Source organism: Tinamus guttatus, unplaced genomic scaffold, assembly GCF_059628265.1.
Source record: "Tinamus guttatus ecotype Peru unplaced genomic scaffold, ASM5962826v1 Tinamus_guttatus_pri_ptg000197l, whole genome shotgun sequence".
Taxonomy (NCBI): Eukaryota; Metazoa; Chordata; class Aves; order Tinamiformes; family Tinamidae; genus Tinamus; species Tinamus guttatus.
This window is the reverse complement of record NW_028288731.1, coordinates 5,228,650-5,244,217: the sequence shown is the minus strand read 5'-3', so window position 1 is coordinate 5,244,217 and position 15,568 is coordinate 5,228,650. Positions and strand designations below refer to the sequence as shown.

The 15,568-nt window shown below is 48.1% G+C and overlaps 2 protein-coding genes across 5 annotated transcripts in view; one reads left to right on the top strand and one right to left on the bottom strand.

The window, feature by feature from the left end:
- Window positions 1–2,904, top strand: part of CREB1 (cAMP responsive element binding protein 1) — a 30,687-nt gene extending 27,783 nt beyond the window's left edge. For all 3 annotated transcript variants that reach the window (XM_088523775.1, XM_088523773.1, XM_088523772.1), the window contains one exon: window positions 1,422–2,904. In XM_088523775.1, the coding sequence (XP_088379901.1) occupies window positions 1,422–1,566 (145 nt within the window). In that variant the 3' untranslated portion in view covers window positions 1,567–2,904. The remainder of the gene's footprint in view (window positions 1–1,421) is intronic.
- A 7,260-nt stretch (window positions 2,905–10,164) lies between these two features.
- Window positions 10,165–10,980, bottom strand: METTL21A (methyltransferase 21A, HSPA lysine). 2 transcript variants are annotated; one of them, XM_088523788.1, is made up of 3 exons: window positions 10,837–10,980; window positions 10,638–10,749; window positions 10,165–10,562 (listed from the first exon to the last, which is right to left on the bottom strand). In XM_088523788.1, exons 1-3 carry the CDS (start codon window positions 10,978–10,980, stop codon window positions 10,165–10,167), a joined length of 654 nt encoding a protein of 217 aa, XP_088379914.1. The 2 variants fall into 2 exon arrangements, with proteins under 2 accessions (XP_088379914.1, XP_088379913.1); XM_088523787.1 differs by having other exon boundaries at window positions 10,165–10,749.
- Between the last annotated feature and the right edge of the window lie 4,588 nt (window positions 10,981–15,568).

Here is a 15,568-nt window from a genome sequence, read left to right as displayed (position 1 = left end):
TGAACGATTACATTCCTGGAGTCTCCTTTCTTGAACTCTTTAGCTTAGCCCTCTGCTTGCATTCTGCTTGACTCTAACCTTTCGTGAGTATTTTATTTCCTGTCTCACTTTTCTTCTTTAGCTACTTGCCCTTCGGTGCTATTTTCCGGAGGCGGGAAGGCCCAAGGGAAGGCTGAGGAGCAGCAGCTCCCCCGACATTTTGCGGACTCAGTAGTGGCAGCAGAAGGGCTGAAAGAGACAGAAAGGAGACTTGACTCTAGGAATTAGCATGAGGTGAAACGTGGTTTGAATGAAGAAATAAATAATGCTGAACCGTAGAATTCACTTTTTTTTAAAAAGTGCTTGTCCAGAATTTCGCACATCACCATTTTTACCATTTTTCTGACATTGGTGAATAGTAGATACCATTATTCACCCTTCCAAGCTTCCTGTATTTGAGAAAAAAATAATTGGCGTTTAGAATCCCCTTGTTTAGTCAGAAATCTTACTGGGTAAAAGAAAGCTTTACTGTTTGGAAAAGCCAACAAAAACAGTGGGGAATCACTCTACCCTTGATTTGAATTAACACCTTTTGCAACAGTGTCATGTTGCATGTGCTGTTTTTAGCCTGCCTACTTAATAGATATTTGCCAAGCTGGCCCCCACAGAGAAGTGGGATAAAAGACTCTAGGAAGGCAGGGGGAGCAGTGATCCGTATTGAAACATTAAAGCATAAATAATACTAGGAACTGTTGTGTAAATTTTCTGTGTGTAAGTTTTAATTTTTAAAAGCTCTCTTATAATCCAGTATAACTGGTTGTTCATTATGAATAGTTAATGCGCACAGACTTGAAGTAGCTAAGTGCCCAGCCTAGCACAAAATCACAAAAGCAGAGGAAAAGTTGTCATCTAGGAATATGTATTAGTAGTTTACCACTTGGAGACACACTCCTTTCCTCATCCAGTAATGGTTAGACGTAACTGCAGTCCAAAATGACTTTGAATTCTGAATATTGCACAGGACCCACTGAAGTCCTATGAGCATGTGAAATCTTACTTGGAGGAGTGACAAATGGACACCTGAGTCTGTTTGGAAACGGGAAAATCAGAGCAGCAGCGTTGTTCTCAATGCAAAGGCCCAAAATCAAACCTTGAAAACATAATTTTGTCTTTGAGTAGGATCCCTTTCTCACACCAACAGGATTTTTCCAGTGCCAACCTTCCAGGATCCATATGGTGAAATAATCTTTGGATCTTGAGTATTTGTGATTTGTAAGGTGAAAATATCGTAAACACGGTCTTTCAAATTTATGATTTTTTTTCTTACAATACTTCCGTATTCTAGAAATCTCAGTATTAGATAAATGTTTGACTCAAATACTTAAGCAACCCATGTCTTTAAATAATTGTTCTGGGTTTTAATGTTTTTCTTTGCTTTACAGAGAGGCAGCACGTGAATGTCGTAGGAAGAAAAAGGAGTATGTGAAATGTCTAGAAAATCGAGTGGCTGTGCTTGAAAACCAAAACAAGACACTGATCGAGGAGTTGAAAGCACTTAAGGACCTTTACTGCCACAAATCAGATTAATTTTGGATTCCCATTTTCACTTGTCCAGGTGGGATTGAGACTGGTTCTGGCTATAACCAGAAAGACAAAGTAAACTTTTCATTTTCTAAACATTTCTTTTTTTTCTATGCGCAAAACTGCCTGAAAGCAACTACAGAATTTAATTCGTCTGTGCTTTGCATCAAACTGTGAATGTTCAAACACTTGCCTCCACTTCTCCCCCTACAAGATTATTTTCGTCATTAAATGTGTGCGAAGAAGAAGAACAGGCTTCTTTCTCATCTCCCCATCCTCGTCAAGGAGGAACAGTGATTCCTTGGGAAGCTCCTGTGGGGGAGGGTCCGTTGGTGATGATTTCAAGAATTTGTGTTGAGCTCTTTTGATTGCCTTAGAGACAGAACCACCCCAGCCTCTCGGCCCAGGGAACTGTGTGGGCCACGTACATTCTAGCATGTATGGTGCAATGAAGAAGCAGTGGTTGCCAAATTGGTTTCACATGTTCATTATAAACTACAAAAATACGTGGCTGAGAGACGTGCCAAATCAAAGGCACTTCACAGCCGTATCGTTGGTGTGGAGATAACATACAATTATTAAACTAGCCCAGAAGGATTTTGGTGTATAATCTGTGTTAAACCCTCCTGGATTAATAAAAATTTCTCCATACCTCAGAAAAAAAGGCATTGAAACTGCCCTTACTGGTCAGTTGTTGCTTCTTGAAGCATATTTTATACAAGTGTGTTCAGCATTCTGAATGCACAAAAAGAAATCATGAACTTTGTAGGATACTGGTTGGGAAATTATATTTGAGGGGAAATTGAATTTAAAAATAAAAAAAGGAACTACAGTGACATTTAGAAATCAGTGACATAGTAAGCATGGATAGCATATGAAAGCACTGCTTATTTGTATCAGGACAACTAAGCAGTTGAAGCATGGCCAACTCCACGTACATATTCCCTGATGGCAGTATAGTCTCGGTGTCCCGAGGCCTTCTAAGCAGTTAAGTTATTTCTATTTCCCTACCACTATCTTATGTAATGGAAATTATTGTACTTACCAGAAACATTATCCTGGTTTGCTCAATTCTTTTTAAACTTTGAGGCCACCTTAAAGGAAATAAATCTAATTGCAGTGTGGTAACTACCAGGTAAGCTTCAAACATTGAGCTGAAGAGGGCTTTGAACATGAATATTCCAGCTGGCTTCTGCGTTGCGAGAGACAGTATCGTTTACTTGAACCTGCCCAGGCTAACAAAATTCTTAATTTATTCAGGGGATTTATTAATGTAAAGGATCAGATTTACTAGGTTGTTTATTCATGTGAGTAAAACTACTCATGTGCCTAAGATGTTTGCAAGACCAGACTTCTTGTGTGCACCAAGGAAATGTGATCGTTCCCAGATTCACGTTCGTCATGTGTTGTAGATCATGTTAAAGAATTATGAACACTGTACTCAACATTTGGGACTTCCATTGTATGTCAAAAAGAATCATGTTTGGTTTGTTTTCCGGCCCTCTGAGGCCAGACTCTTGATATGTTAACTTGGGTCACTGGATGGTGTAAGTTTACTTTGGGCCCCTGGTCCAACTTGCACGTATACAGACAAAAGTAAGGCTGTGGGTTGTACTAATGCCTTGCCTAGCTAAGCATTGGCTCATGTGTTCTCTCGTGCATTCTGTCTGTTTTTAAGATAAATTTCAAATACAAGGTTTTTAAAGGGTTATACGGTCAATGTGACATTATAAAAAACAAATTTGCAAGACTCCAGGCAGGCGAGTCTCAGCCAGCTATAGCAGTATTAAAAGTTCTAGTTTTGTCATTTGCGAGGGCATTCGGTTTCCAAGAGACTTTAAAGGAGCAGGGTTAAACTTGTAGCATTATTGTTAAATCTAGAGTTATCAATAATTTCAAACTATGTTTATATTTCAAAAAACACAATTATCAGAATTATGAAAGAATTCATTTCCCAACCAAGTGTTATGGGGTTTTATAAATATTCTATTTTTATCTGCCATAGAGAATCAATTTTCCTGTTTTTATTTAATGTCAGAGGAAATTACTAGTTTAGCGGTATGAATTTAAGGAGACCCTAAGTTCTTCAGTCGCGCTTTTACGGAATGTGTTTGATTTTTGAAGGCAGAGCATTCGCGTGCGTCTGTGACGATTACGAGCGCTAGAGGCGGCAGTGGCGGCATTTGCAAAAGCTGGAGGATGTTCCGTGGATGTGGAGTGGGAAGCTGGAGCCCCCGCCAGGGCCAGGTGCTTCCAGCAGTGGGTCGTGCGGATCGGTGCGTCGGTACGAGGAGGGCTGCGTCACCGCGTCGCGTCCGCGCGTGCTCCAAGCAATCCGTAGTGTCACCCGTGTAGGCCTTAGCAACGAACATGTCACTGGGGAAAGAACCTTGTTGCGGAGTACACAGTGTTTTAAATTTATGGCGCGCTGAGGATTTGGGGGCTTTTATTTCTTTAATGGGAGTTTTAAATGACAGCGATAAAAAAAGGAAACGTGTTACACCAAGTGCAGGGCTGGCAAGGTTACCCATACATGCTTTACTGTTCCGAGTGAGCCAAAGAGGGAAGGAACACAAGACGGGGGCATCATTCATATATCACTTACCTCAGGAGCGAGGTTGGGGCAGTCAGCGTCTCTCAACGAAGGCCTGGACGTAGGATGGCAGCTACGTTGGCGCTGGGGAGGGAGGGTGAGTTTTATAGCTCACGGTGGTGAGTTTTCGAGAATCAACAGCCTGGTTTACCTGAGGAGAGGGTTAGAAAGGGCTAGATCCATTCTGTTCATAATAAACAAGAATTGATTTGAAATATAATTTTTGTAATGTCATTATTTTGCAAAACAACAGCACCGAGCAGGCAGTTAAGATATTGTCAGAGGTGCTCTTTTAATTTAGATATTCTTGGAAAAATACATATGTATAATATATGTACATATATATATATATATATATACACAGTATATAATCTACAGCTCTGAGAGCTTTTAAGTCAGGAATGCTGAGTATTATAGTGTATGGAGGTCAGAAGAAATTTTTACTTTTCTGTGTGTCTGGGTGTGCGTGGATGTGTGCGCGAGTGCGGAAGCCCCCGGTAGTTCTGGGCTCTATTATCCTAGCACTTATTACTGCTTTGTTTGTACTGTTTTTCAGTTACCCATTTTCAACCATTTTATCTCATCCTTCATGCCTTTTGTTGGATTGTTTTTTTGTTTGTTTCCCTTTGGAGATTTTTGAAATGATGTAAACAGTTGTTTTTAAACTCCCCCCCTCCCTCAGAATAATTCACTTTTGTGCTTTTTCACTTTGGCAGCTATACATCAAAGGCAAAAACAATTGGAAGGATTGTTAGGGATTTTTTTTGTTGTCGTTGCTTGCTTTTTAAGGAACCACTGGTAGGGCTCCTGTTTTCCTCTCGGGGTAGTGGCTGTGCATTTTTATTGCAGCGGTGATCTCAGCAGAGCGGGGAGGTTGCCAGCACCGTTGCCTGTATCCGAAAGCAGTTTCAGCCTGCCACACTTGCCAGGACTGCACAGAAAGCTCTGGGCTTCTGGCTCTCCTGTAGTTGTGCTGTGTCTTGGACAACAGTTTCTCTGCTGTTTTATGTGGATTAGAAACTGGTGGGGTGTTTGGAACCAGTGAGAGGCTCAGGAAAAAAAAAAAAGAAAAGGATTTAATAAGGAAAAACAGCCCTGACAGTTTCTGATCTAAAATTGTAGTACCTTTTTTTTTTTTTAATCTGGGCTTCCAATAGACAAGCAGCTGCAAGTAGTTATCCGTTACCAAAAATACTGACCTTGGCTTTTTTTAAATTTTATTTTAGACATATAGCCAATGCTTTTTGTGGGTTACAGACAAGTCTCCTCATCAAAGCAAGTTCATTATCCGTGGTTGCAGATCTATGACAATGTGTAAGATGATTTCATTGGTCTTCTGAGACCATTTTTATTGTCTTTTTTTTTTTTTCACCCTGAAGCTGATTAGTGATGTAACATTTGCCAATGATCCAACCATAAGGTCATGTATTTATTTTTGTTACATTATATTATTTGTAAATGTTTGATTAAAATGTGCACTTTAAAAAAAAAAAAAAGAAAAAACAAACAAAACGACAAAAAAAATAAAGAGAAATTGGATGTTGGTTTTGCTTATGAGCGCCCTGGCACCGTTGCTGTCACCCTGTGTCATGCACACGTCCCACCCCCTGCCCGCAGCAGGTGACTCCATCCCAAATTTGAGTTGATCCAAGGAAGGCGGTGAGCGGCGGCAGCCGAGCCAGCACTGGGAAGAACCAAGTGTCTCAGGGCAATGTGCACGGGAGGGATGTGGAATTACTTTTAAGCTGAATGGAACTAGTCCAGCGATCCCAAGTGAGGAAGGGGAATTGGTTTGTGAGGAAGGCGAAACTCCTTTCCAGTCGCTTTACTCTCCTTTTCCTAATTTAAGATCTGGGCTGCAATTTTTAAAAGCTGCATTCCAAAAAAAAAAAAAAAGGCAAAATAAAAACAATAATATAAAGCAGAGAGGCTTTGCAGTCCTTTGACACAGGGAGGTAAGGCTGCATTGGCAATGTGACATCCCGATTTAAAATGAAAAACAAAAGAACCACAACAAAGTGCACAACCTCCTGTGTGGGAACCGTGATCCCTTAGCCACAGCCCGGGGTTCTGGCACTGCAGGCAGCTTTTGAAGGCACTCAGTGCATGGAGGGCAGCAGTCACTTCACCAAGCTGCAGCAGGATGGCATTGCAGCAAGGGGAGGGAAGGCCTCGAGCTGGTTAGTTGCCTGGAAATGGCCCAAACTCAGAACCGAGGACGCTCTCTCCAAGCTGTGTTTTATCCAGGTGCCACTCCATTGTTTGTGTGTAATGACTTTTATTTATATTAAAACATATTTTTTTAAAAACAAATCCAGAACTGCGAGTTTGAATGCGATTTGACTCTGCCGCTTCTACGGATTTCTAGGGCCGGGATGGGGAGAGGAGCTCGTTGGCGGCCAGGCCCTCGTCTGCAGACCAGTGGTTCCCTTCAGGAGTGACTTATGTCCCGTTTGCATTTCTAATTTGCAGTTGTTTTGGAACAGTGTTTTTCAGGGAAGCTTCTAGAGCAAGGGTTATCGTTCTCCTTTTGCAATGTATCCCAGAAAGAGTAATTTCACCTCACCTGCCTTTTCTGATTCTTTACCCAAAGTGTATCAGCACAGAACAGGGTATTTGAGCTGACACCCACGTACCTGGGGAAGTTAAAAGACTAAATGAAAATCCATTGTTGCAGAGGGGGATCTTATTTTACATTTTCCCAAAATTCAGAAATATCCCTATTGTGTGTGGTTTCTTTTTTTTTTTTTTTTTTTTTTTTACTTTTGTGTTTTATCTGTGTTTTAAAATAATTGTACTGGGTTATAATGCATTTTGTTAACACTATGTACATATTAGCTGCTTTGTGTTTCAGAATGGTAGTAATTGCTTTGTATATTAAAGTGATTCTTGTGAATTTGTGAATTATTGTCATAAAGAAGTGTTTTTTCTTACTGTAACCTTTGTGGCATAACTCCCTTTTTACACAAACATTTATGTGCATTGACATAAACATGCTTTTAAAAAATCCACAAAGTCTCTTTTTTGAGCAGGAAGTTAAATTTACATGAATTTAGGGACAAAGAGGAGCTGGATACAACCATGGGAAGCCGCATTTTTTAAGCAAACTGTGGTTTCCCTTCTCTTGTGAACAGTAACCTGCAGGTGTTTATGAGATAACTTAACCTGCAAGTGTTTATGAGATAATTTTTTCAGAGAGAAGGCTTTTTAATTTTAATTGAATTAGATTAATGAGAGGTTAAAAACTGAAGGACAGTTTCTCTTCCATTTCTGCAGCTTATCCCCGTGAGTTCTGTTTGATTAGCATGTGACAGATTTTTCCCTTTTGCAGTTTGTGTATGCCGTCTTTCCCACTTTCAAACATTCCTGTAAACCATGTACTACTGATTTTAATAGCAGCACAGAAGGCAGCAAGCACTGCAAGGAGCGTAACTTGATTATGTAATCCGCAAAGCTGGATCAAAACACTGGGATAAGCGCCAGAAGGACAAACTCGGCACCTCCGGTGAAATCGAGGAGAGTAGTAAGGTCAGCTCCTTATGGCTGGGATTTCATGATTTTCACTACTAAGCATTTCCATGATGACATTCATATATTTATTCAGAAAACGACATCTCAGTAACGAGGGAGAATTCCAAACCAGCATTAGTCCACAAGGTAAAAGATAAAATTAATTTGGCTTGAATTTCCAACTACATATATCAGGTAACACAGATCCCTGCGCAGCCAGCAGATCTGATTCTCCTGATGCTGCTGCACCTTAAGGCTCTTTGCCCATGAGATAAAGAGCTGAATTTCATGCTCAGTGTCTTAATATTAACCAAGCATCATTTTAGTTGTAAAGACATTTTGGAAAAATTTGTTCCCTCAGAGAAAGGTGTGTTTCAGGAGCAGTTTTGCAACCTCATGCCGTGTCCATCCAGTCCCATCTGACCTGAGTAGATCATTCCTGGCCGAGCAGATCCTTTCACGACAGCCTGTTTGTGCCTCGCTCCCTTGCTGGGGATCCCGGGCACAACCGTGCTCCCCATGGAGGTGCAGGGAACCACGCTGACGCTTTGCTGCTGGGACCAGCACACGGGCAGCGCGCTCCGTACGTGCCGCACGGCTGCCGAAGCAGCGACACGTGTCACTCTGCGGTGGGACAAGCTCGCCGGGGCGGACTGGTCAGCTCGTGACGTCCGCAGCGCCGCTGGCCCCGCGCTCTCCGCGTGCCTGCTCACCGGATCACAGCGCCCGCACTCCATCACTCCCGGACACCCAGCGCCTCTCGCTCCCAGCGGTGCCGCGAGCCTCCCTGCGACGTGATGGAGAAGAGCAGTGAAGGCCGTCTGGAGACACGGGACGGCTCTGCTCACTACTTGGTGCAGGTGGGTGTCCGCGCGGCCTGACGGAAACAGGGCTGTGGGCTTGGGAGTTTCATGTTCTTGTGTGGTGCCTGCAGCCTAAAAAGCAACCGGGCCCGACTGCTCACGGCAATGCAGCTTCTGCCAGCCACCACCTTGGGGACCTGGGGCCTCGCATGGCTGCACCTACTGCTGCTCTTGGCTCCGGGAAAGCAGCAGTTCACACTCCAAATTTGGGGCTGGTCTCGCACCTAAGGGAGTCCCCAGACACAGCAGTGGCCGAGGACAAGTCTCTGGTGCGGAGTCAGAGCACCCAGGGCTGCCATGGGGCCAAGCCAGAGCTGAGCTCTGCAGCACGAGGACAAGGCGCTCTCCCGAGCTGCTCTCTCCCCAGCTCTGCTCCCACCATTTCAGAGGTGCATGTCCTCCACAGGCTCATTCACACCGACTCTCTGGGCAGCAACCCCTGGGAGAAGCCGAGCCTGATGTCTCTCCTGCCCTGTACCTGCTCTTTCAGGTAGGCCGCAGGCTACAGCAGCAGCGATAGCAAAGAACACCCTGAAAGCTCTAAAACCATTAAAAGGACACACAGTTATATTGACCTTAACTGTCAAAAACTCAAGCTGAGTGTAGAAAGCTTGTAATTTTTTTCCAACGCCATTCACCCAGCTGATAGGATAGAAAAGGATATGTCTGGCACATTAGAGCTCATATTGTGTTCTGTTTTTAATTGAAGGTGCTGTGTCCCTTCCCTCAAAGAACTTCAACCCTGCTCAGGGGCAGCAGGCTCGGCAAGAAGAGTGCGCTGTGTTAGTGACACCACGTGGTCACAAGGATGTCGTTGCATTGCGTAGCGTAGCCACCCTTAGACCGAGCTCGCAGGGAGCTCTAGCGGAAAACCCACAAGAGAGTCTTCAGGGATGACAAACGAGACCTTCGGCCTCACTCCTGGGACCCTCACGCCTGCTTCGTGGCAGCTGCAATGACAAACATGTTGTTTCCAGACTGTGTCACCTCTGGCCACAGACTCTATGCACCCTTTGCAGTTGGGAAGTTTGGTGGGAGACCAAGAGCTCATCATGTCCATGGCCCAGAAACAGCTGGTGCCTTGTGCTGGTGCTCATGCTACAGACATGAACACGGGTAAAGCTTGAACCTGCCCTGGGGCTTTGTAAATTAAGTATGAAGCAGAAGTTGTTCCACTTACTTGGAAAAGAAAGAGTAATTCCTGCCTTTACAAGCGTAGTGTTGCCCTATGATCATCCCTGTGCATTTGTACCTGCCCCTGAGGGAAAAGTATGTGGTAACTTTTCCAGGAAAGGGATTACAGGTGAAATACATGCAAGTGTCCCAAAGAAGTCACTGAGTGAGTTTGATTTTAAAAAACAGATCTTTTAATAATATTTTTCATGCCCAGAGATTTCTACAACTTAATCAGCTTCAAAAAGCTGATATCCAGTCAGTAAGAGACTTTATATATCTCACACTGAGGAGTGAAGCAGAGCTCCAATAGGCAGGGGGCCAGCGCGCACCATCCTGCCCACATAGGACAAGGGGCCAGGGAAAAAAAAAAAAATCTTTGCAGTTTTCTGCTTAGGAATGAGCATATTTGGTCAAAACACGGAGAATTGCAGAGCACCCAGGGTCTGCCAGCAGAGCACCAAGTCAGAGTTCGTCCTTGCGCCCTGCCTTCTGGGCTTGGTAGATGTGCACGTCTGTCCCGGCGTCATAGTGGACCTCCTGGACGGAGAAGCGGTCTCGGAGCATGCGCAGGAAGCGGCGGTCGCGCGCGTAGCGGAGGCGGCAGGAGAGCAGCACGACGGTGCGCTCGGCGCACAGGTGCTCCAGCGTGCGCAGCAGGTCCTCAAAGGTCTCCTCCAGGTACACTATGTCGGAGCCCAGCACGAGGTCGAAGGCGCCGGCCGGGAAGGCGCCCAGGTCCTTGCCCCACGTGAGCTCCCGCACGGCGGCGCGCGGCCGCAGCTCGGGCGGCAGGTTGTCCCGCACGTTGGCCTCCAGCAGCTCCAGCGCGGCCGCGCGGTCCGTGATGGTGACGCGGGCACCTGCGGGGACACGCGTTGGGCGCGTGCAGAGCCGGGCACGAGCGCGGCGCCGACGAGCGCAACCGCGGCCCTTACCCAGCAAGGCGGCCACTATTCCCAGCAGCCCGGTGCCAGCTCCCAGCTCCACCACGTCCCGATCCTGGAGCTGGACGCTTCCCGCCTCCAGGAACGTGCTCAGCACCACTGCCTGTGCCGGGAAGGGGGGCGGCGCGGGGTTGCTCGGAGCCGCCTCACGCCGGGCTCGCTCCCCTCGTCCCTCCGCGGCGGCACCTACCGCGTCCCACACGACGGCGGCGACGCCGAGCTGCGCCCAGCCCTGGCGGATGCGGAGCGGGCGGCCAGCGAGGTGGAAGGTGGCGGCCGGGCGGTGCAGAGCGGCCAGGGCGCCGCCGCCGCCCGCGTAGGGCACCAGCGCCATGGCGGCGCCGCGCGCCCCCGCCTCAGGGCCCGAGGGGATCGAGTTCCTGCGACCCGGAGAGGTTGTGGGGAGGGCGGCCTCGCGTCTCGCTGGCCCGGCAAGATCCCTGCAAAAACGGGGAGCGTTGGCGTGAATGTATGGTCTGATCCACCACGTCGCCTCTTGTACACAGAGTGGCACTTAAACAGGAAAAAAGTATAGAGCAACCTGGTTTCACAAGAGAGCTGAGCGCCAAGTGAAACCCAAGATGCTTCTGGAGCCTCTGAAGAAGGAGGAAAAAACTAGAAAGCTTTAGTTTCCACAGATTTGGCTCCTAAAGGCCAAGCTGGTGCTGCCGCACACCCAGCGCTGACCCCTCCTGGTTCCTCCTCTGCGAAGCCTGCGAGGGTGCCACGCTCCTAAAAGTCATGTTGGCCATCGCTTTCCTGCTGTGCAGCCTGGATGTGGATCTAGAGCCTTCATTTTAGGTGCCCAGATTTCTGATTAGTGCAAGCATTACCCTTTTAAACTCAAGCAGAACCCCAGTTTCAGAAAGTGCTTTTATATTTTTATGTGTAGCAGCATTAGCAGTGTCTCCTCGACTCCAGTCTTCAGGCACTGGAGACGCACAAGAGAGGCAAAGCAACACGCAAGTCTAAGCGACTTCAGGTACCCGAAGAAGCTCTTTGGAGCCCCCCTCTGGTATTTGGTGTCCGAGGGATGGCATTAAACCTTTACAAGTGCTAAAACACTCGAAAGCATTTACCCTTTCTTCACCGGAAAGCTGCGTGCCCGATACAGTCACTGCCAGCCAACAGCAGCACAGATGACAAAAAAAAATGTGAAAACTTGGGGTTTCTAAAAATCATGTACTCTGAATAAACCCGCTGGTTACTTTTTTCCTAGTCTAATGAAAATACTGGAATTCCTATTTCCCTAGCTACTGCTCTGCTTCGGGCTTTTTTCCCTTAAATGGCCGCAGTCTTCTGTTACTTGCCCGCTCCAGAGGACAATCATTCTTGCAATATTTTTGTCCTGTCAGCTGGTAGCCGATTTCAAAACAGGATGCCTGTTTTTCCACCCATTATTTGCAGCAGTGAGACACACAGCTCCCAGCTTTTGTTCTCCCTCGGTTATACAGGTTCAACCTAGTGATTCATTTTTCCTGCAGCTACGTTTCCAGGAAAAGACAATGTCCTGGCTCTCCTCCAAGTTATCCATAGGCCGCTTGAGAGTAAGATCAGAAAGCAGAGAGCTTTCTCCAGCAGCTGAGATACTTTCTAAGGGGGCAGATGAACAAAACACACCCCGAAGCCAGTGTTATCTTCCTAGAGACAAGCAGGGAAGCCCAGGGCCTTGGGACAGCATGCTCAGTACTAAGCCAAGGTGAAGGTAATGGTAGGATTTACATGATTTAAAAGTCTTGGCCCTGTGAAACACAACCAGACTTTTGCAAAGATTTTTTTTTTCCCTTTTCCAGGGTTGCTGGTGACCGTAAACCATGTGGCTTTAAGCATACCCTACACTTCTATTTCCAGGGTCCCCATTCAACAACTCTCCGCTTCTTGTTGCAGTGAGTGTGGGCTAAACCACACAAGTTTTTCAAGAGGTTTTATTCAGGCAGGAGCTCCTACCTATGGTTTCTGACATCTCAAAGAGGGAGCAAAGCAAAACACGCATAACTCAACCTGCAAGTAACCACAGTAAGGAGAGCCGCAGGTGGAAAGCGTAAAGACTTGTCTGAGAAGCAGGATCCCTTTGAACCCGGGCAGCCAGCGCGCTCCTGCATGGAGCCAGCGGGCCCAGCGAGGAGACACAATTATGTTTGCTGGAGAACCCACAAGCCAAAATGCAGCTCGTGGTGCTAACGTTAGTCCTGTCGAGCCTGACGGCCTTCGTTTGTTCTGCATCCTGTAGATAATCGTACGTGTAGCTGAGCTCACAGCACCAAACCGCGCGCAGGGCACGGCAGGCCAAGCGCCGTGCTGGTGTCGAGCCGCTGCCCTGCTTTGGCGTGCAGCAGGAACGAGCCTGGGCCTCTGCACCTGCACATCGAACCGCGGGCCTTCGTCACCTCAACGCGGCAGGACACGGGCTGCCGGTCCTCCTGTCACCGCGGGCCCACCACGCTTCACCCTGGACCGTCCCTGAAAGCCGTGTGAAGGTCTCCCGGCGGCTACACCAGCTTCCCCAAAGGACTTACACTAGGATTCATTTCTCAGATTTTGGAAAGACACTTCTTTCCCTTTGGGGAAAGTTAAAACAAGCATGCAGCCTTCCCAAAACACCCTCTGGCTCCAAAGCAACAGAATTACTTTTCACCTTCATGAAAGCAAGGTTCAAACTAAAAAAAAAAAAGTGTTGGGCACCCATCATGCTGCCTGGGCATGGTTTGCTGGTGGGGAAGGACCAAGGAGGGTAAGTGAAACGGGAAAAGTGTGTGGAGAAACCAGGACACCTTCACTGAAGACCTGCTTAACTTATCTTTATACTCCTGTCATCAGCATGGGTCAATAAAATCCCTTGTTGCATTATGCTCTAAAATCAGCCCATCTGCAAACACGGCCCCAGCACGAGGTGGGGACAACCTTGTAACTAATGGGGAACACTTCGAGCAGATGGGAAAAAACATCCAATCCACCAGACTGTGTAAAAACAAAAATTTGCTGTTCCTGAGTTGCTCTCCGTTGATTTTGCTATTGTAGGGAGAGACAGTGCAGGGCAAGAGCCCTCTCACAAAGCAGGAGGACACGCGGCTGCATCTCAAAGGTACAGAATGAGCTATTCCCAGCTTATGCACTCATTCCTGCTGGGATCCACTGTCCAAAATGCCTACTTATCATGCAAAATGCGGAACAAGGTATGTGCTTCCTGCTGTACATCAAAGTAATTCATTTTTTTATAATGGGAACTGTCTGACGATTCACTGGGGTAAATCAAGCAAAACGAAGTAGAAAGATGAGGCAGAAAGTAGGAAGATGACGAGGGCTGGTAATAAATCATGATAGCTGGTACTCTATGTGCTGCTGGGACAGTGAACCAATACGGTGCTAAGCTGCACAAATAAAAGATAACGTGCTTCCTCTCTGCAGGGCATTGCTTGGGCCGTGATGATTGCATGAACTGCCTCGTTCTGCAGAAAAACACGGAGCAACAGTTTGCACTTAGTTATTCGGATAAATCAGGTAAATATCAAGTTTGTAAGGGCAATTTGGGTACAAATGGGGCGAGCTGCCCCTCGCCCGCTGCTCCAGGACCAGGTTGATGCTGCCCAGAACCCCGGCTGGGTAGAGCCGAAGGCTCCACGATGCAGCTCAGCACTGACTCCAGCCTCCCCGAAAGGGCAAAACCAGCCCTTGGGCTCCCCAAAACCGCTGCTCTGAGGGAGCTGCTGGCCTCGCCGTGCCTGTGTCCCCACAGCCCACGGGGCAGGACGGGGTGCTCGTGCGGGGCTGCAGATCATGCAGTTCCTCCCCTTACCATGCCCGGGACTGTCATAGGGATTAGAAACATACGGAATTGATGGCTTCTTCCCCTTGGAGAAACTGGGTATGGCCAGGTATGAGAAACAATTTTTTTTCTTTCTTATGTAAACGGTGTGTCCTTGTCACACAGAAATGGGAAAGGCTCTCTATATGTATATACACATATATCTTTCTATACACGTATGTGTGTGCATATGTGTATACATACACAAAATAAAACACAAGCCCCAGACTGCCAGCACACCCTCCCCACACTGCACAGGGTAAGCAGGTCCTAAGCAAGCGGCGGGCTGTTGTTCATCCCGTGTAGGGGGTATATATACACCCATAAACTGTGTATTTATACCCTATATAGGGTATAGATCGCTGAGCCAGACCTCCCCAGTGCCTCCAACCCCCATGCCGGCTTGCAGCGCGTGCAGGAAGACCGCACAGAATAGACCGGGAATCACCACCACCAGCAGCCCTTAAAACTCTTAAAAAGGGGGGAGAACAGCGCTCCCAAACCGCACGCAGGCTGTGGAGCAACGCCTGAAACGGCCCCTAGGGCGCCCAGATGGTCGGGAGCCCTCCCCGAAATGCTGCACAAAAGCACCGCAGAGACGCTTACTCCCAGGACTGCCTGTTGTTGTTGTTGTTGTTGTTGTTGTTGTTGTTGCTGTTGTTGCTGTTGTTGCTCTGCCGCCGGCGCACGTGGCCGCACGAGCACCCGCGGGGGGGCGTGGCCTAACGCGCCGCGGGGCGCCGCCGATTGGCCGCGCGGGCGCTGCGCGCGCACGCGCGCCGGCGTGACGAGCGGCGCTGCCATTGGCGGCGCGGCGTGGCGTCACGCGGCGGCGGGCCAATGGGCGCGAGGCGGGCGGCGGCGGCCGTTGCTGCCGGGGGCGGGTCGCGCGGCGCCTGGAGGCGCGCGCGGGCGGCGGCCGTTGGGGCGGGGCGGCGGCCGTTGGGCCGCGCGCGGGCGGCCGTTGGGGCGGGGCGACGGCGATGCGGCGCTGACACCGCCCCCTTCGCTCCCTCCCTCCCTCCTCCTCCTCCCTGAGGCCGGTGGCCCGGCTCCCCCCGCCCCCGCCGCAGCCCGGGAGCCGCCGCCGCGCAGCCGGGGCCCGGCGGGGGAGCTCGCG

Excerpts from the sequence above, each read along its gene's own strand:
- METTL21A (XM_088523787.1), bottom strand. The coding sequence starts at position 10,980 with ATGGCGCTGGTGCCCTACGCGGGCGGCGGCGGCGCCCTGGCCGCTCTG. Across the intron at positions 10,750-10,836 it reads CCGCCGTCGTGTGGGACGCG|GCAGTGGTGCTGAGCACGTT; the intron begins GTAGGTGCCGCC and ends TTCCCGGCACAG.